We start from the raw sequence: 20,000 nt of genomic DNA on the forward strand, positions 1-20,000 counted from the left end.
GTGGGAGTGTGTGTGTGAGAGAGAAAGAGAGAGAGAGAGAGAGAGAGAGAGAGAGAGAAAGGGAGAGAGAGAGATTGGGAGACACTGTATTTATTATTCCATAGACACTATGTGCACGTTAATATTTCATACAGACACACCCATATGAGTAATGTATGTATACATACACATATACAAACAAATAAACACACACACACATATATACACACTCACAAACACACACATACACACTCATAGACACCCACACCCACACCCACACACACACTTACACAACCACACACACACACACACATGTACTCATACAAACACAGACACACACACACACACACACACACATGCTCTGGCCTGCTTGGAAATGTGCCTGATGTTTTCATGTGGCACCTGAAAGTCAAAAGCCCAATCATTACCATTCTATTCTCAGTCCCCTCTCTCCAACCCCCCTCAATTACCAGGTGTGTGTGTGTGTGTGTGTGTGTGTGTGTGTTTGCACTCAGCACCCACTGGTGTGTTTCAGAGCAGCCACACGTGGCGGGGCACAGCCCTGGATCTAACCAGCACCCAACGGCAATAAATCTTTAAATACTCTATTATTGTGAAACACAAGCTCGTTGAGGAGCGCGGGGTATAGCCAGCAGGGCTGCGCACAAGGCCAAAACTCAAACGGCTTTTGATCTATTTCTGACTAGCGATTGAATGAACAGCTGCTAAATATTTCACAAGCAGAAAGAAGGCAGGTCATGGTAAGGGACACCAAAAAAGGCCAATCTATTGAACTCACTGGAGGGAGAAAGATACATGAAACCATAACAGGAAGCAGGCACGGACCCTGTCCTTGAGGGGGTGGACGGGGCATGGGGTTGGAGAGGGAGGGGGGGGGGGGGACGGACGGACGATGCTATCAGGGCAAAGATATCCCATTTCTGCTGAGCTGGAAATGGGATAGTTTAGTTGGTTTGACCGACGCCTTTCTCATAGGTAGGCTTAAGGACAGCAGTGACCCAAAGACAGACAGACACAGACAGACACACACACACACACACACACACACACACACACACACACACACACACACACACACACACACACATATACACGCACACACACACACACACAGAGACAGCTCTACGTGTCTTGCCTCTGATCTTTCTGATGTGCACAGTTACAGTAACGCCGCCTCCTGACGCCATCACTGCACCAACCATCCCAGACACCTCATCAGCAAGCTCAGTCACTGTGGCAACGGATGCAAGTGCTACGGTGACCAGCTCCATTTCTGTGGATGCTGGACCGATTCCCACAGTAACCGACACGACCACGGTGGCAACTTATGGGGCACCTTCAGCAATGACAACCACTCAGATGGCGAACACTTTGACCGTCGTCCTAGCAACGGATGTGGCTAGCCCGACGACCAGCGTTCCTCCAAGAGACATAGACACAGTGGCTGATGCTATTCCTGTTGCAACTGAAGTGGCTCCCCTAACAACGGCTGGTCCTACAGGAGCTGGTACCTCTCCTCTAGGAAACATGGTTTCCCAGGCAACTGATACTCCTGCAGCCACTGACCCAGTGCTCCAGGCATCCACGGTTGGGCCTTCCACAGCCAGCACTCTTCCTCAGTCTACAGCTGCTGGTTCCCAGTCTACTGATGTTGCGCCTGCACCAACAGATGCTGTTTCCCCTGCAACTGTTCCTGTTCCCATAGCAACTGATACTGTCCTTCCAGTAACCGATGCCCTTCCACCCCCAACTAATACTGCTGTACCAGTAACCACCATTGCTCCCATAGCAACCAACACGATTCCTGTTGCAACGACCTTTCCCATAGCAACTGATAGTGCTATAGTAACAGATGCTGTTCTTGTAGTAACAGATGCTGTTCCTGTAGCAACGGATGCTGTTCCTTCTGCAACTGACATGGCTCTGCCAGCAACTGATGCTGCTCCTCAGGCAACCAATGATGCTGTTCCTTCAGCAACTGATGCTGCTCCTCAGGCAACCGATGATGCTCCTCAGGCAACTGATGCTGCTCCTCAGGCAACTGATGCTGTTCCTCAGGCAACTGATGCTGCTCCTCAGGCAACTGATGATGTTCCTCAGGCAACTGATGCTGTTCCTCAGGCAACTGATGCTGCTCCTCAGGCAACCGATGCTGCTCCTCAGGCAACCGATGCTGCTCCTCAGGCAACTGATGCTGTTCCTTCAGCAACTGATGCTGTTCCTTCAGCAACTGATGCTGTTCCTTCAGCAACCGATGCTGTTCCTTCAGCAACTGATGCTGCCCCTCAGGCAACCGATGCTGCTGCCCCAGCAATCGATCCTGTTCCTCCGGCGACAGATGTCGTTACACCTGCTGTACCTGAAGCCCCAGCCCCAGACATGGTGGAATCAGGTGGAGGGAAGGATGGAGCGGGAAGAGAAGCGAACAACTCAGAAAGCACCGCTTCAAATAAAGAGGAAGAGAAATCAGGTATAGAGGACACATTGCAACACTGGTTGCAAGATTGCATTTCTACAGCTCAGAAACACACACTGCGTGCTTTACTTTTAGTATTTTAAATGTTCAGTGTGCAACTTCAATGTAACATAACAGTTATGTTTGGGGTGTACTTGAATAAAAAACGTATCAGAATGTTATTTTGAGAGTTTTTCTTGAAGTATTTGTACTGATCATGTCTTTGATGTGTAATATTACAGTTACTGGCAACAGTGAGAAGAGCAATGAAACTCCAGGCAACAGGGGCGAGAGCAGGGAGGCCAAAGAGGAAGTGAAAGAGAGCAAAAAAAAAAAGAAAGAGAAAAATATTGATAAGAAAGACTTTGAGAAAAAAGGTATTCTGCTAGTAGTTGGTGCTTTTGTGTGTGTTTCGTGTGTGTGTGTGTGTGGCTTGTGTTCTTCCCAGGCGAAGGCACAAGAACAGCAAATAGACTTCAGCCCAGTCCCCCGTGTCTCAGTATTAGCAGTCCTCCTCTCCTCTCAACTCCGTTCGCAGACACGGCATGTGTGATTATCACATGAGATCATGTCCTCTTGTCTATTGCACGAGCTACGAGATGCATCACCTCCCCGCCCCAAATGTTAATGCATTCGGATCCTGTCTCACAAGCAGGTCAATATTCCCTGAATATTTCCACTGCGCAGGCTTGTTATTGACTGAAGAATGGAGTTGAAGGTGGAGTTCTAGCTGCCTGCTCACCTCAGGCTGGCAGACAGGATGAGCAGAGCAGAGCAGAGCATAGCTGTCCTCAAAGAGGTCCTCTCGCTGTCCCGGTGACAGGTAATTGGTAAATGGACAGCATTTATATAACGCTTTTCTACTCATTAGAGCACTCAAAGGCTAATGCCTCAGACATCTACCCATTCACACACCAACGGTGGAGGTTGCCACGCTTTGCACCAACCTGCTCATCAGAAGCGGTTGGGGTTTCAGTGTCGTGCTCGAGGACACTTGGACACATGGTCAGGAGGAGTCAGGAGTGAACTACCTCCTGAACCTGTCACTTGCGTCACCACAGGGACGTCACCGACCTGACGCAGGCTCAGGGGTGACTCCTGATAGGGCCTCTGTTTGCAAGGACCTCTGATAGGTGGACCTCAAAGAAAGGTTTGGCGGATCAGAGCCAGATCAGTGCCGCAGCCACGTCAGAGTCGGGCTACATCCTCCTGGGAACCAAGAAAAATGTACAAAATAGCTCAAAAGAGTAAGAGGCTATGCATGAAAAACAAATGTCAACTACAGAGGACACAAGTTTGGTTCTCGGGATGTTACAAGGCGTGTTTCTCTAGCGGCCTTTTTGCGTCTGAGATCAAGGCCAGCCTGAGGCGTTTCCTGGGGCTTAAGCGGCGGTGAATAGGCTCAGCCTCTGTTTCCATTAGCAGGTGAATAGCCTTGGCCTCGGTTTCCATTCGGAGGTGAATAGCCTCGGCCTCGGTTTCCATTGTGAGGTGAATAGCCTCGGCCTCTGTTTGCGTTAGGAGGTGAATAGCCTCGGCCTCTGTTTCCATTGGGAGGTGAATAGAGACGGCCTCTGTTTCCATTGGGAGGCGAATAGCCTCGGCCTCGGTTTCCATTAGGGACGTTCGCAAAAAGCAAACATCAACGCTAGAAACTTTTAAAGAGTGCTTATCAACGGTTGAGTACACGTAAAATAAATTAAAATGCCATTTCATTATGTCATGAAACTGTTAGAAACAGTGTGCTTGATTTATTTGATTTATCAGTAAACTTTATTTAAAAAACTGGTGTGTCGAACCTGACTTCACTTCACTGAAAGGCTTTGCCGGTGATTCAGCATGCTCAGTTGGCCGAAAAGCTGCCGACAGGGGTCCGACTTGTGCCAATGGTCTCACCGCAAAAACTATGGCCACATACGCTCACCTGGTGTATCACAGGCTTAACACTACCTATCTGTTTTTAAATTTCTCCGGTTTGATTGTTGCATTGTATTCCATTCCACAAGACCCTAGTTCAGCCCCAGACCAAAACTGAAGCCTTTTGGGCTACGTCCCTGGTCCAGATGGAATAAAGAGGCTTTTCCCCAAATCCCAAGGATTTACCCCATAGTGGAGATGCGCCAAAGCTGTCTTAGGAACTCCCTCGCACCGGGTGTGTGCCAAAGCTGTCTTAGGAACTCCCTCGCACCGGGTGTGTGCCAAAGCTGTCTTAGGAACCGGGTGCATGCCAGGCTCACTGGTGATGTATATGCATCTGATGTGCACAGAATGGCGTTAAGGCCGTTTGGCAACCTTAGAGTGATGGAACATCAGACTTTGGGTTCTCCCGGTTCCCAGAGATGAAGCTGACTAGCTAAAAGCTGACTGGCTAGAACCGGTGCGGTTCCGTCTGGGCTGCCTGTGATAGAACCGGTGTGTTTCCGTCTTGGCTGCTTGTGAGGTGGACTCTGAGTGCTCTTTATTGTGCCGCTGATGCACGTGAGATGAAGTAGAACTTGCCGTGGCTGCTTCAGAACCTTCAGGAACCCTCTAGAACCCAGACCTCCTCCTGTAGTATGAGTCTTCTTCTACACGTCTGTGATTGTTAATGCATGTTCAAACTAAAGGTATTCCTTGTTATAGTGAATAAAAGCTGTCCCTCTGTCAATGTAGATCAATTAGACTCATATTAGATACCAGAAAACATCCAGATGACTTCCATATTGGCAGTGTGTGTGTGTGTGTGTGTGTGTGTGAGAGTGTGTGGGTGTGTGTGTGTCTTTGCTGTTTGACTATCCTTAGTTGACTAGACATTCATTATATGAGGATTTAATGGCAGTGGCTTTATTTCCAAAGTGGTTCCAAGACGCTTAGTTCCTGGAGGACCCAGGACCCTGTTGACAAAAGTAACTTACATCAGATACCAAGGTAAGACACATAGAGTAGGTCAAAGGTCGCGCAAAGTGCTTTACAATTTCAAACTAATGAATGAGCAGATGAGCGAGACCGTCGTCCTCATCCCTGTTTTGATACCACGGGGCTGATTTATGCATTTCAGTATGACACTGATGTACGGTGCTTTGTGAAAACGTTCAACTTTTTTAGGTGTCTTAAAATACTGTGTTGTGAAGAACTGTGGAAAAAAAAAACCTGTCATCTATCACCCACTATCTCTTCCCCATCTCTCTGCTTTCATCCGTGTGTCTCTCTTCATCTCTTGCATGTGTGTTTTCACTTGCTTGCTTCATAAGGTAAGTGCCCCTCATTCTCACAGAGATTCTGATTTTGCCAGCTCGTTAGGATGTCTTACTTGTGTTGCTATTTTGGAACCGTTCACTCCCAAATGAACAAACTCCTTCCCAGTCACATTAGCCTCGAGTGTGTGTGCATGTGTGTGGGCTGTGTGACCCTATGTGTCATCCTCCCAACAATCTGTAGGGTAATTGGCCATTCATATTTAATCACCAGTAGCCCCCCCCGCCCCCCCCGTCCTGTGCCTCCTCGGGCACAGTTGGGCTTTACCGCTCGGCACAGCACAGCACAGCACCGCACAGCTCACCGCAGCGGCGGCATCTTTAAAACATCACATCAATATTTTATCTCTCAGACCGCCCAAACACAGAGAGAAGTCAAAACCATGCCCTATTAAACAACTAAATTCCCATCTAAGTACCCAGTTAATTTATACTGCCGAACAGCCAGGGGGCTTCTTGTGGACTGAGAAAGCTCAGACTGCACACACAAACACACACACACACACACACACACACACACACACACACACACACACACACACACATACACACACACACACTCACACACATACAAACACACACACACACACACACGTGTACAAACACACACACACACACACACACGCGTACACACACACACACACACACACACACACACACACACATACACACACACACACACACACACACATACAAACACACACACACACACGTGTACACACACACACACACACATACACACTCACATACAAACACAAACACACATGCACATGCTCACTCTGGATGATTACAATAATGTGTGTGTTTCTGGTTCCTGTCAGTGGCTGCTGGTGAGGAGGCTCTAATGAAAGTCAGAATCTCCTGTTAAAGGTGCATTCATCATCATGGCTCGCCGCCACCTCCTCAGAGCCGAGCTTTTGTTTAACAACGCTCCCCAATTTACCCAGCTGCTTAGAATTCAGGCCATTTTTCAAGAGCAGTTCAAGATCAGTACGCAGGAGAAAAAAAAGAAGAAAGAAAGAAAGTAAGAAAGAAGAAAGTTCCTCTCTACTTGGGCCTGATCAGGCAGCAACCTCAGGTCAACACAAAAGCAGTCAACACACTGCACACACTCTTAGCATAGCATAGCATAGCATAGCATAGCATGTTTACTCTTACTAATGTGTCTCTCATCAGCAACCACACTTACTGTGTGTCTCCCCTGTTTTTAAGTCATCCTCCCATCATTCCTCTCTTTCCTTCTCTGTCCCCCTCTATCCCTCTATCGTTGTCTTTCGTGTCATATCCACCCTGGTCTTTGCCCCTGACAGTGCTAACGGTGCTTTTCTCTCTCTCTCTCCCGCCAGACTGCGAGTGCTACGGCCACTCGAACCGCTGCAGCTATATTGATTTCATCAACATTGTGACTTGCGTCAGCTGCAAGCACAACACTAGGGGGCAGAACTGCCAGCACTGCCGCCTGGGGTACTACCGCAACGCCTCGGCCGAGCTGGACGACGAGAACGTGTGCATAGGTCAGTCAGGACCCCCTCGTCCGCTCGTCCGACACCACACGACAGCCATCTGTTCTACTGGAGAACCCTGTAGAGAACACAGAACAGGGGACCTATGGGATCTCTACGGCAGGAACTATACGGCAGAATTAATAGTGTAGACGTTAGTTTAAACTCTGTTAGACTTCCATCTAATTCATTTCAACTCATGAACAGATTACAGACTGGTACTTGATGTACAAAATTGCTATTTGGATTCCAAACCCTCTTTTTATTTCCACAGGGGATTCTTTATTTGTGTATTTATATGTTTATTTATTTATATGATTATTTGTTTATATGTTTATTTATTTATATATTTATTTGTTATAGATAGTTATTTACTTTCCCAGACAAGCTCAGTCTGTTGCATAGCATGGCTGAAGGTTCCTTCCTCGTTCATCTCCAACATGCAGGCGGTCAGTGTGAGAGTGTGTGTTCAGGCAGACTTTAGTGTGTGTGTTCGGGCAGATGTTAAAGTGTGTGTTCAGGCGGTGTGAGAGTGTGTGTTCAGGCAGACGTTAGGTTTTACAGCTCGGCGTGTAAATGGGAACGGAACGGAATCTAACCACACACTGTTAGTGCTGTTCCGTCATGATCCCGACTCCGCCTCTGCGTTCTGCGTCGTCTGTGCACATCTCATGCTAACCACACCCCCCCCCCTGCCCCCCCGGCCCCCCCACCCAATCTCGCCCCCCCGACCCCCCCCCCCACCCAATCTCGCCCCCCCCCCCCCCCCCCCCCGCCCGCCCAATCTCGCCCCCACCGACCCCCCCACTCCCCTCTCTCCCCTGGAACCAGCAAACCATCCTACAGCATAACATAATAATTGTTACTGGCCCCGGTGCAAATTCTTCCTTGCAAAATTATGTCACAAAAAAAAACAACCAAATTAAATAAGTGTTGGGTAGAATTCATATTTATTTTATATCTATTTTATATTTTACAGTTTTGGAACATTTCAATAAGGATAAATAAAAATAGGCTATGACCTGACAGCCTACACAGGCCCTTGATAGCCTAAAAGGGCCCCTGACAACCTCTAGGTCCCTGACAGCCTATAAGGGCCCCTGACAATCTCTAGGTCCCTGACAACCTACACAGGCCCCTGACAGCCTATAAGGGCCACTGACAGCCTCTAGGTCCCTGACAGTCTATAAGGGCCACTGACAGCCTCTAGGCCCCTGACAGCCTCCAGGTCCCTGACAGCCTTTGAGGGCCACTGACAGCCTCTAGGCCCCTGACAGCCTTTAAGGGCCACTGACAGCCTCTAGGCCCCTGACAGTCTATAAGGGCCACTGACAGCCTCTAGGTCCCTGACAGCCTCCAGGTCCCTGACAGCCTCTAGGCCCCTGACAGCCTCCAGGTCCCTGACAGCCTCTAGGTCCCTGACAGCCTTTAAGGGCCACTGACAGCCTCTAGGCCCCTGACAGCCTTTAAGGGCCACTGACAGCCTCTAGGCCCCTGACAGCCTTTAAGGGCCACTGACAGCCTCTAGGTCCCTGACAGCCTTTAAGGGCCCCTGACAGCCTTTAGGTCCCTGACAGCCTATAAGGGCCCCTGACAGCCTCTAGGTCCCTGACAGCCTATGCACTGCACCGTTTGCATCATCGATAGCTACGCAAGGATACCCATCACACACTAATCTGCTGCAGTGTGTGACATACACAGTCTACTGAAACAGACCGAACATATTTCACAACACAACAGGCAAATTCTTCCTTGCAAAATGATGTCACAAAAAAAAACAACCAAATTAAATAAGTGTTGGGTAGAATTCATATTTATTTTATATCTATTTTATATTTTACAGTTTTGGAACATTTCAATAAGGATAAATAAAAGGCTATGACCTGACAGCCTACACAGGCCCTTGATAGCCTAAAAGGGCCCCTGACAACCTCTAGGTCCCTGACAGCCTATAAGGGCCCCTGACAATCTCTAGGTCCCTGACAACCTACACAGGCCCCTGACAGCCTATAAGGGCCACTGACAGCCTCCAGGTCCCTGACAGCCTTTAAGGGCCACTGACAGCCTCTAGGCCCCTGACAGCCTTTAAGGGCCACTGACAGCCTCTAGGCCCCTGACAGTCTATAAGGGCCACTGACAGCCTCTAGGTCCCTGACAGCCTCCAGGTCCCTGACAGCCTCTAGGCCCCTGACAGCCTCCAGGTCCCTGACAGCCTCTAGGTCCCTGACAGCCTTTAAGGGCCACTGACAGCCTCTAGGCCCCTGACAGCCTTTAAGGGCCACTGACAGCCTCTAGGTCCCTGACAGCCTTTAAGGGCCCCTGACAGCCTTTAGGTCCCTGACAGCCTATAAGGGCCCCTGACAGCCTCTAGGTCCCTGACAGCCTATGCACTGCACCGTTTGCATCATCGATAGCTACGCAAGGATACCCATCACACACTAATCTGCTGCAGTGTGTGACATACACAGTCTACTGAAACAGACCGAACATATTTCACAACACAACAGTCATAGCAAAGCATTACATTTTCAAATGTTTATGGACACATGAGAAATGTATGAGTTGGTTTAGTTAAAGCAAATAGTGTAAAACATTCTGTAATATTAACAGATGTATAGTTTGTTTTCATAATTTCTTTTTTTTAACATCTCTTTGTAATGTAAGTGAAACGTAAAGCTTTGTGAATATATCCTGATGATTATGAGACGTTATGAGACAATTGAAGCTTTAGTTGAGTCATACTGTTAACCCGTTTTAAAAATATAGCTATGACAAACCAGACTTATGCTTCTGAAAGCCTAACAGCTTGCCTTTCAATACCAGCTGGTATTCTGTTGGCTGCAGTTGCTGCCACACACACTAGAATGTTACAGTAGAACACTGACATCTGCTGGCCAGACAGCATTCCAAACAGAATCCTGGCTGTCTCCCAGGCAACAGCCCTGACGGACAGCTGAAGCGTTAGAATTCCGAGACTGACATTTCTTTCAGCAAGGCTGTGGACTTACAGCCCTTAACAACCCTCAGCACAGATCTGATCCAGACCTGGAGGCACTGCTTCAGATGCCGGTCCCCCGTGTTTTGGGTTGTAGTGTAGCGTACATCCACATGATCAAATAATGCCTGAGGAAAGGCTAGATTCATAGCCTTGGGCAGTAACATCCTCGAGGGAAGAGTACTGAGAGTCACGGAGAGCCGATGGTCTCTGAGACAACATAAGATGGTCTCTTGTACCGCATTTATCACACACCCTTAGAAAACACCAACGCTCTTTGGTTTGGCTCTAAAGGGAAAGTTCCTGAAAGATTTCTTGTAAGAACGGAGCGAGGGTTCGTTTTCAGGTGTGAGAAATGATTTGAGGCACCTTGTTTTTCCGTGGCTTCACCTGGGTAAAACCTGAGGCCTTTTTAAAAACCCACTTTCACTACAGGCAGTAAAAGGACTGAGTATCTCCCACTCTCATGTGATGTGTCAAACTCTTTTTCTCTTTACCCAGAATGCAACTGCAACCAGCTGGGCTCCCTGCATGCCCGCTGCAACGAGACTGGCTTCTGCCAGTGCAGAGACGGCACCGCGGGGCAGAAGTGTGAGGACTGCACCTTCGGTTACACCTGGAAACAGGGTTGCATCCGTAAGTCAAGGCCCCCGCTCACACACTGGGAGAATTGAAATACATTGCACACATTTTAAATTGTATTTCCACACATTTCACCATTTTTATTTCCTATAAAATGTATGTATGGGGTAGTGTAAATACTGGGTTTCTGCCCCCTACTGGGTTCAACACTGTTATGTTTAAATACAGCATACTATAATGTATACACACTAATAAGTCCAATTTATCTTTGACTGTGTCTCTACCAGCTAATGTCTTGCACACTGTGAATACAGCATGCTTTGAAATGTATTCAGCTCAAGGACCCAGCACAGTCCCATTTGTCTTCTTATCTCCCAGCTAATGTGTTGTACACTATTATTACGTTTTTTTACTATAGTTTGTAGTGATTTATTTTTGACCGGGTCTCTATCAGCTGATTTCTACTATGTGGTGTATACCGTAATACACAGTGATTAGGCCTGATGCCTTTGTGTGTGTGTGTGTGTGTGTGTGTGTGTGTGTGTGTGTGTGTGTGTGTGTGTGTCTGTGTCTCCACCAGCTTACGTGTGTGATGACGAGCTGCTGCTGTGCCAGAACGGCGGGACGTGTTTCCAGAACCAGAAGTGTCTGTGCCCGCCGGAGTTCAAGGGCGTGCTGTGTGAGCAGGCGCGCTGCGCGGGGCAGAAGGGCTGCAGCGGGGCGACCTCCTCCTCCCTCAGCCTGGGCGCCGCGCTGCTCTGCCTGCTGATCCAGGGCCTGCTGCTAAGGCTGCCCGCCTGAGGGGGGGGGGGGAGAGGAGACAGCTACCCCCCCACCAACACCTCCACTACTACTACTACTAACCCACCACCCCCCTGCCCCACTCCGCCTGCCCGCAAGCAACCCCCAAAGGCTTGCGGTGCTGATCTTCTCTGGGACGCTCTCCATAAGTGCTCAGGGGTCAAAGGGCCGTGGGGTCAAGGTTCACCGTCGCCTTCACTAGGACGAGAGCGCTGCTTGCTCGTCACTTATCTCTGAACGCCTGTGCTGCGAGGACTCATACCAAAAAAAAAAAAATTAATGAAAAATAAAAAATAAAACATTTAAAAAAAAAAGAGTAAGAAATGAATAGAAAAAGATATGTCTATAAGAAATGTCTACGAGAGAAATATATAAATAGATGACAGTTTTTTTGCTCTTGTTGTAGTTTTGCGTTTACACCCACAGAGTTTCAGTACTGCACTTACTTAGTCAACTCGTTTTACAAAAAGTTATGGTTGTACTCACCGCTGAGGTCTACTGATGCCAAGTTATCCACTCTTAAAGACTCCTCTCCACTCATTCTCCTTACGTTGCTGCATTTTTACTCGTCAATCACCTGACATTGACGCGCGTGGAGGAAGGAAGACGAGCCTGGTGTGTTTTTGACGTCCGTGGTTGTTTTGGCTGTGAGGAGGAATGTGTCTGTACATGCTGTAGTTAGTGGTTGCCATTTAGTCTTTCGCATGGAACCCAGGAAAGAGGACGAGCAGAATATGATTGAAACTGAGCAAATCTATATCTGTATATTTCAAAGGGGATATATATATATATAAATATATATATATATATATATATATATATAAATATAACTATTGTATATTAACATTGTTTGAATATTTTTTGTAGAAAGTGTTATTTTTGTTCTGAGTAAACCTTACCATTATAAAGAAAATGGAGCCTTTGATTAAGTATCTCACAATGGTTTATGTACTACAGTAGATTTAACAATGCCTCTGATCACCACTTGGGCACAGACAGTGAGAGAGAAGAGTGGTGCCGTGAGCACACACACACACACACACACTCACACACACACGGTTCTTCTGTGTGTTGAGCACGTGCCCCAGCGGAGCTCACGCCGAAAGACGTGTGAGCGTGCATCGTGCATCGTGCCCGTGCTGTGACACTCTTGATCACTAACACCAGTAACTAGAGACATCACTGTGAGCGCCTCTCCCCGCTGTCACCCCTCTCACGGTCACCAATGGTCACCGACGCCACGGCAACAACAAACAAACAAACAAACAAACACCTGGAGGAGGCTGGCTGGCCACTCACACGCGCCCTGAGTGAGGGGGAGGTTATCCCCATCACCTCAGAGGTCTCTGTCAGACCCAGAGCCGCCGACCCACTGCTGCTGCTGCTGCTCCTGCCGCTGCTGTGACCCGCCACAAACTGGGCCGCTCCGGTTCTGGTTCCTTACGGGGCACGGCACAGGAAACACAGTATTCAGCCTCCCGAAGGCTTCCTCTTTAACCATGCTTCAGAAACCAGAGTCATTCATTCATGTACTGTCAGCCTTCCAAAGAATAAAACCTGACAATCAGAAAGTACAAGGTGAATGGGTGGATGTTTTTTATTGTGACTACCACAGTGTCGGTGTAGTCATAAAAATCAGTTAACTGTACAAATAATGTACATGAACGCAACCATCTGTACAGGTAAATATTAGTGCTGTCAAACGATTAAAATATTTAATTCGCGATTAATCGCATTTTTGTCATAGTTAACTCAAAATTAATCGCGATTAATCACAAATTTGTATCTATTCTAAATTGTATTTATTTATTTATTTTTTCCATCATTTTATTTTTATTTTACTGCCCTTATCAACATGGAAAAGTGGATTGGCTTGCTTTAAGCAAATGTTTTATTTTATTGAAAACCAACATTGCCAAACAGGGCGGTACAAAATAAAATGATAAAGTGCACATTTCAGGTAAACAAGGACTCAGCCTATAGTGCAGTTAAACCATGGCTTAATATTTTCTTTTTTTTCAAGTTTGCTGGGAACATAGCAGTCAGGTCTCTTATTTCAGAAACAATGAACCGTAACAAAAAAAAGAAATCGCGTTAATCTCGCGATAAAAAAATTAACGGCGTTAAAATGGGTTTGCGTTAACGCCGTTAATAACGCGTTAAACTGACAGCACTAGTAAATATATACATATATATGCCCACAATATTTGTTTAGAATGAGCCGAGACTTAATCATACCAGATTAAATATGACATGTATAAGTAATGTTGTTATTATCATTATGTTATCTTGAAAAATTAAGCCTAAATGTATTAAATTAATGCATTTCTATGATGAATTTCTCACTGATGTTAAGATTATTAAATACCACTTCAGGACATATAGCCCTGTGTATGTGCACTGACTAGAAGCAATAATACAAATTAATTTAATTGGGGGGGGGGGGGGGGGTTGGGGTTGGGGCAGTGTGTGTGAGATAATAGTGGAAACACCGCAAAGGCACATTTGGTCCTGATCAGATTCAGTCGTGTCTCAGAGGCAAACACACACCTGGGCAAACACACATCTCGGTAGATAGATAGGGGACAAAAATGTAGTAAGCTTCACGGTGTCGTCACAGACTTGAACTTGAAATGCAAATGTGTACAGTATGTCATTAACATGACTGAATGTGTCCTTTATAGCCACTCCAAGGTCAACGGCACACACAGCTGAAATCCCCCGATCTACCTGAGATCTCCAGGTGTAGAGGACGGTGCTAAGAGGGACTGACATGCGTGGAGACGTCTTGCACAGTGCTTCAGGGATGTGAAGAGAATTGGGGCTGGCATGAAGAAAACAATCACCAGGTGCCTGGACAGAAACGCCTTCGGTGTGCTGCTCATAGAATGGCTTGATTATGAGGTTTCAAATGAGTTTGAGCCGAAAAGTCACACTGCACAGATCTGAGGCGAGGGAGTGTTATGTGTGTAGTGCCGTGAACACAAGGGCATGTGCAACATTTGCAAAAGGCCAACTTTACATGAAAAAACACTATCTTAGATTATTAAAAACATGGAAGATGAAATACGTTGTGTTTTTTTTAAGGAACAGTCTTTACAGGTGTTAAGCTCACCAAAAGTATACACAAAAGCAATCTTTCTCGAAGGGAATTCTGGTACTTCTATGGTTACCCCCTAAACCAAGTTGTATTTAGCTACTGGTCATATCACAAGACTGTGTTGTAGAGTGCAGTTGTATACTATCTTAACTGAAGCATGGTTAGATCTACCACAGGTAAGGTTGTATTTGACCAGTGTCTCTGATATCCACGGCCAACTTTACATGCAAAAACACTATCTTAGATCATTAAAAACATGGAAGGTGAAATAAGTTACGTTTTCTAAAAGGATTTTTTTATTTTTAGACTTTACAGGTGTTAAGCTCACCAAAATGCTGTTCCCAGACCTAAGTTAAGTTTATACTTGAAAGCAATCTCGACGGGCATTCTGTACTTCAATGGTTACTCCCTATACAATAGCATGAATGAGGTGCTACTGGGATGGTAGAGTGCAGTTGTCTACAATCCAAACTGAAGCATGGTCAGATCTACCACGGGTAAGGTTGTATTTGACCTGTGTCTGTGCTCAACGGCCAGCGATCACATGACCCATCTTTCGGCACAAATAAAAAAAACTACTTGTATCAATATGATTTTTTGTAAAGTGATTTCAGAGCAATATGCAAAACACTGCTTGCATATTATAATATTGGAGCCAAATATAAAATTGATATAAAAATGCATATCTCTGTGTGTATGTGTGTGTGAGCATGATTGTGTTTTTTTGCTTGTATGAGTGAAATAGTGAGTGTGTTTGTGGAAGTCTGCGAGTATGTGAGCATGACTGTGTGTGGGTTTGCATGAGGGAGTGTGAGAACATGAGTGTGTGACCACTTGTCCATCTCTTACGCAACCCGTCTCTGTCTCCTCAACTTGCCCCATCGGTTGTCACAAATAATTAATGCGAGGGAAGATGGTGGTCACATGTCAAGGACATGGTAAGAACATGTGTGCCACAGAAGCACCTCACACACAACACACACACACACACACACACACACACACACACACCCACACACACACACACACACACACACACACACACACATCTCACACACCCATGCTGTCATCTGCATTTCACACAAATATAGACCTAGGGACAGTTTATACTGAGGCAGTACAAAAATACCTTCACACTCTCTGATGTAACTCACTGCACATATGGAGTTCATACTCTGCAGTCACTTTTGTGTACGCTGATTATCTTATTTATGCATCGCATTTGTTCACTTGTCTTCGTAAGAGACTGTGTAAAATAGTCTGTTACATTGATATATTTTTGTGAAGTATTTCTTTTTATGAGGCTAACGGGAAGAGAAGAGAGGCTAGAGGAGAAGAGAGGAGGAGGAGAGAGGAGAGAGAGGAGGAGGAGAGGAGAGAGGAGGAGGAGAGAGAATAGGAGGGAGAGGGGAGACGAGAAGAGTGGGCAGGAATCGTGAATGAAAATGGCCTCCCTAGAGGGAGTGATTCCTTATCTCTCAATCAATTAAGCACTCACACTCTCATACACGCTCACTTACACACACACAAACAACACACACACACACACACACACAGACACACACACACACACACAGCGGCTAAACCTTTGGATGTTCTGATTCTCTAGGGGTCTTGTTGGCTCTCAAGCAGGGATAAAAATAGCAACAAGCCTGGTGCGGTATGGGCATGCCTACACACACACACTCAAACGCAAACACACACACACAAACACACACACACGCAAACACACACGCACACACAAACACACACACATACACACACAGGCAAGTGGCACACAAACACACTCATAAAAGAGAGATAGAAAGAGAAAGAGAGAGATACAAAGGTCATGAATATGCAAAGGTCATCAATAGAACAAGGTAGTCTTTTACTCCTCAACATTCATTCATCTTTTCTTCCCAACCATTTTTGCTCTCCTCCCATCCCGCTATCCTCTTCTTATCTGTCCTTCTCCACCCCTCTCCCCTCCCCTCCCCTCCTCTACACTCATATCTTTGCCCTCCTGTTTCTAAGCATCCCTTCCACCGCTACTTAGCAACTGTCTCCACGGCTACTAACCCTCTTTCCTCTTTCTTTCTAGTTTATCTTTCTCTCTTCAGCTTTTCTCCAACCCGCACACCAGCTGTCCTGTCCTTATTCTTTTATTCTGTTCTTCCTTCATTCTTTCGCTCTCTCTCTCGCCATCTCTCTCTCTCTCTCTTTCTCTTTCTCTCGCACCATCTCTCTCTCCAGTTTCTTTTATTCTGTTCTTTCTTTATTCTTTCTCTCCCTCTTTGTCTTTCTCTTTCCAGTTTCTGCCTTCCCTCTGTCCACCGCTTTAGTTTTCTCTCTCTCATCCTCCCCCTCAGTCTCTCTTTCTCTCTCTCTCTCTCCCTCTCTCTCTCATCCCTGTTGTCTTTGTGTGATAAAGCCCACAGAATGGCCTCTCCGTCTGGCCCTGTGAGCGCCGGGATCCTGAGAAGGCGTTTTCTGTGAAAGATTAGTGGGCCGGCTTTAGTTGCGTTTCCGGGTATGCGTATGGAAAAAGCCCGGGCCTCTCCCCCCCCCCCCCCACACACACACACACACACACACACACACCTGGCCGGGCACTGATAAGCCCTGATGGCCGCCCGCTGCATGTTCCCCTACAGAAAACACCAAGGTGATGAGGATTAGGTGTGTGTGTTTGCTTTTCCTCATCAGCACACACTGTGCCACCGAGGGAGACGGAGACGGAGACGGAGACGGACAAAGAGAACAAAAGCAACGATCAAAGCGACGGACTCCACTGCTTTTGAGACAAAGACTGAACTATTTTTAACCACCTCTAAGATTAGTAATATTGTTCCCCATGGAGTCAGTCTTCAAAAGGACCTGCCATCTGCTCAAAGCGCCGGGAAAACAAAGGCTCTGGTGGCGTATACGGATGAAGCGCTACGTCGCGGCGCCTGTTTGCTTCAGATGTTGCTTAAAGCCGCCATGATTGTTTACTGTAAAGCTGTGCTGTGTGAACAGCCATTAGGCCGTGGGCACAGTGCTGCATTCAGGCCGCAGTCTTTCCCTCGAGTTCATTTGGAGCCTCATTGGTTAGGAAACCCTGGCTATTGATTGGTTGTAATGGTCCTAATTTAGATTGGAGGTGCAGATGTTTTGGGGATATAAATGGCAACAGGTTTCGTGCCCTCTGTGGGGAGACTAAAGGAGATGCACTGTGTTGAGGGGCGACAGTGGTACAGGAGGTAGAGAAGTCATTTAGTAATCAGAAGGTTGCTAGTTCGATTCCTTGTATGTAAAAAACGTAAAAAATGTGTATACACCCTTGTAAGTAGCTTTGGATAAAAGCGTCTGCTAAATGTAAATGTTGTACTGTCAAAGCTCAAGGTTAGGTGAGTCACATCTCATTGATCTTACTATAGTGTAGCCAGCCTGCCTGACCTCTCACTAGTTAAGGGGCTTTCATCAATGAAATGAATATTGACTAATGGTGAAACACGGACATGGAGACCTGACACAGGGAGAAAAATAGAGAGAGAAAGAGAGAGAGAGGGATGAATGAGGAACAGAACAAGAGAGAAAGCGAGAGAGATAAAGAGAGGGATGAATGAGGAACAGAACAACAGAGAGAGAGAGAGAGAGAAAGAGAGAGAGGGATGAATGAGGAACAGAGACACACTTCCCCCTGGGTTCCTTCCAGTGCGCAGCAGCTTCCTCAGAACCAGTCTGGTCCTGGTCTGGTCTAAAACATAGCAGGGATTCTGCCCTGAGGTGGGGCATATCTGGGCAGGATACCACCCTGAGGTGGGGCATATCTAGGCAGGATACTACCCTGAGCTGGGGTATATCTGGGCAGATTCCAACACCGATCCCTTTTCACATTCAGCTGCTGTTTGGGTTTTGTAACTAGTTTAGTTCACGTCACCACATAAATGTGGCACTAATTATTAAACACAGCATACAGTTAATACGATACAAGAGAAAGCAGCCACAGTATTCCTCCTTAGGCTTTATGTCACATAAGCACATAAATACATACAGCCTTTACAGCTCTACAGTCTACAGTATTTAACGATCAGAGAGCTGCAGTAGTCCGCAGTAGTCCGCAGTTCTAATACACCATACACTTCAAATTCAGCCAAATACTCCACACAGGCCTCCGGCTGTCTGTTCACTGAAACAACTCTGCTGTTCACACACAGTCCTGGCCCTGTAAAATGGAAACAAACATAGTGGCTCGGACCGAGCTATAAACAATCCCAGCTGATCAACACGATTGGCTGTTGAGCTGAAATATATTAACAACCTTTAGCGAAACTGAAACTGAATCTTCCATCTTGTCAGAGCAGCAACAGTGAACAGTGAACAGTGAACAGTGAACGGTGAACAGTAAACGGTAAACAGTAAACAGTAAACAGTAAACAGTGAACAGTGAACAGTGAACAGTGAACAGTAACAGCAGCAGCAACTGCGATGGTCCCCTCTGCTGAGAGACCTCTGCATGAGAATTAGTCTGGGGGTTAGTGCGGGGGTTATTTTTAGTGACGGGCTGAGATATTTATATATTTATATATTTATAAAGAGTGTTTTCTCCGCGGTCGGTGGGTCGGTCGGTCGGCTGTGGGGCTGCAGGGAAAATGGTTAATTAGCTGTGTGCATTGAGCGGGGACACAGAGAGGGACAGGATCCGCCTCCACACCATCCTCTCTCTCCTCATACTCATTACTCCAGAGAGGAGAGAGAGAGAAGCAGGGAGAGAGATAGAGAGAAGGAGAGAGACAAACAAAGAGATGGAGAGACAGAGAAAGACGCAGCCAGACAGAAAGGAAAGAAAGAGAGTGGGGAGAGAATGAAAGATAGACTGAGAGAGAGAGAGAGAGAGAGAGCAAGAGAGAGAGAGAGAAATAAAGGAACAGTCAATCAAACAGCCACACAGACAGACGGAGGAGGTGAACAGACCCAATCTCTCTCCTTGTGTGAAGTTTTCACACTCTCAAGAACTCTGTCTTCCACAAATAGTTCTGCCTGGAGGAGGAGCTGCTTTTGGCAGTCTTGTTGCCAGGTGATAAGGGAATCTGTCAGATTTATCAGCAGGTCAAAGTGAAGAAGAAGGCAGTGCAGTGGTGGTGGTGGGGGGGGGGGGGGGGGCTGTGTGTGTGTGTGTGTGGGGGGGGCGGGGGGCTCTGACCCTGGTGAAACATCACCTGTCTCACACAGTGGGCTTATTATTAAAGTTGTGATTCATAGCATTCATCAGAGTTAGTGTGCGCTCTCCTACTGTGATAGCACCAGTGGGATGATGTGTTTTATCAGTACATCCAAACTCGGGGGGTAGAGTCTGAGCCTGAGCCTG

The 20,000-nt window shown here is 46.7% G+C and overlaps 2 protein-coding genes across 2 annotated transcripts in view; both read left to right on the forward strand.

The window, feature by feature from the left end:
• Nucleotides 1-13,142, forward strand: part of LOC116220945 (netrin-G2-like) — a 31,193-nt gene extending 18,051 nt beyond the window's left edge. Inside the window, exons 4-6 of the mRNA XM_042708117.1 lie at nt 7,035-7,202; nt 10,687-10,821; nt 11,348-13,142. Of these exons, the coding sequence (XP_042564051.1) occupies nt 7,035-7,202; nt 10,687-10,821; nt 11,348-11,568 (524 nt within the window). The 3' untranslated portion in view covers nt 11,569-13,142. The remainder of the gene's footprint in view (nt 1-7,034; nt 7,203-10,686; nt 10,822-11,347) is intronic.
• LOC122133033 (mucin-5AC-like) lies at nt 1,066-3,419 on the forward strand. The gene is made up of 2 exons (XM_042708309.1): nt 1,066-2,470; nt 2,698-3,419. The coding sequence occupies exons 1-2, from the start codon at nt 1,150-1,152 to the stop codon at nt 3,006-3,008; spliced, it is 1,632 nt and encodes a 543-aa protein (XP_042564243.1). The 5' UTR covers nt 1,066-1,149; the 3' UTR covers nt 3,009-3,419.
• Nucleotides 13,143-20,000: the final 6,858 nt, after the last annotated feature.

This window comes from Clupea harengus, chromosome 7 (genome assembly GCF_900700415.2).
Source record: "Clupea harengus chromosome 7, Ch_v2.0.2, whole genome shotgun sequence".
NCBI lineage: Eukaryota > Metazoa > Chordata > Actinopteri > Clupeiformes > Clupeidae > Clupea > Clupea harengus.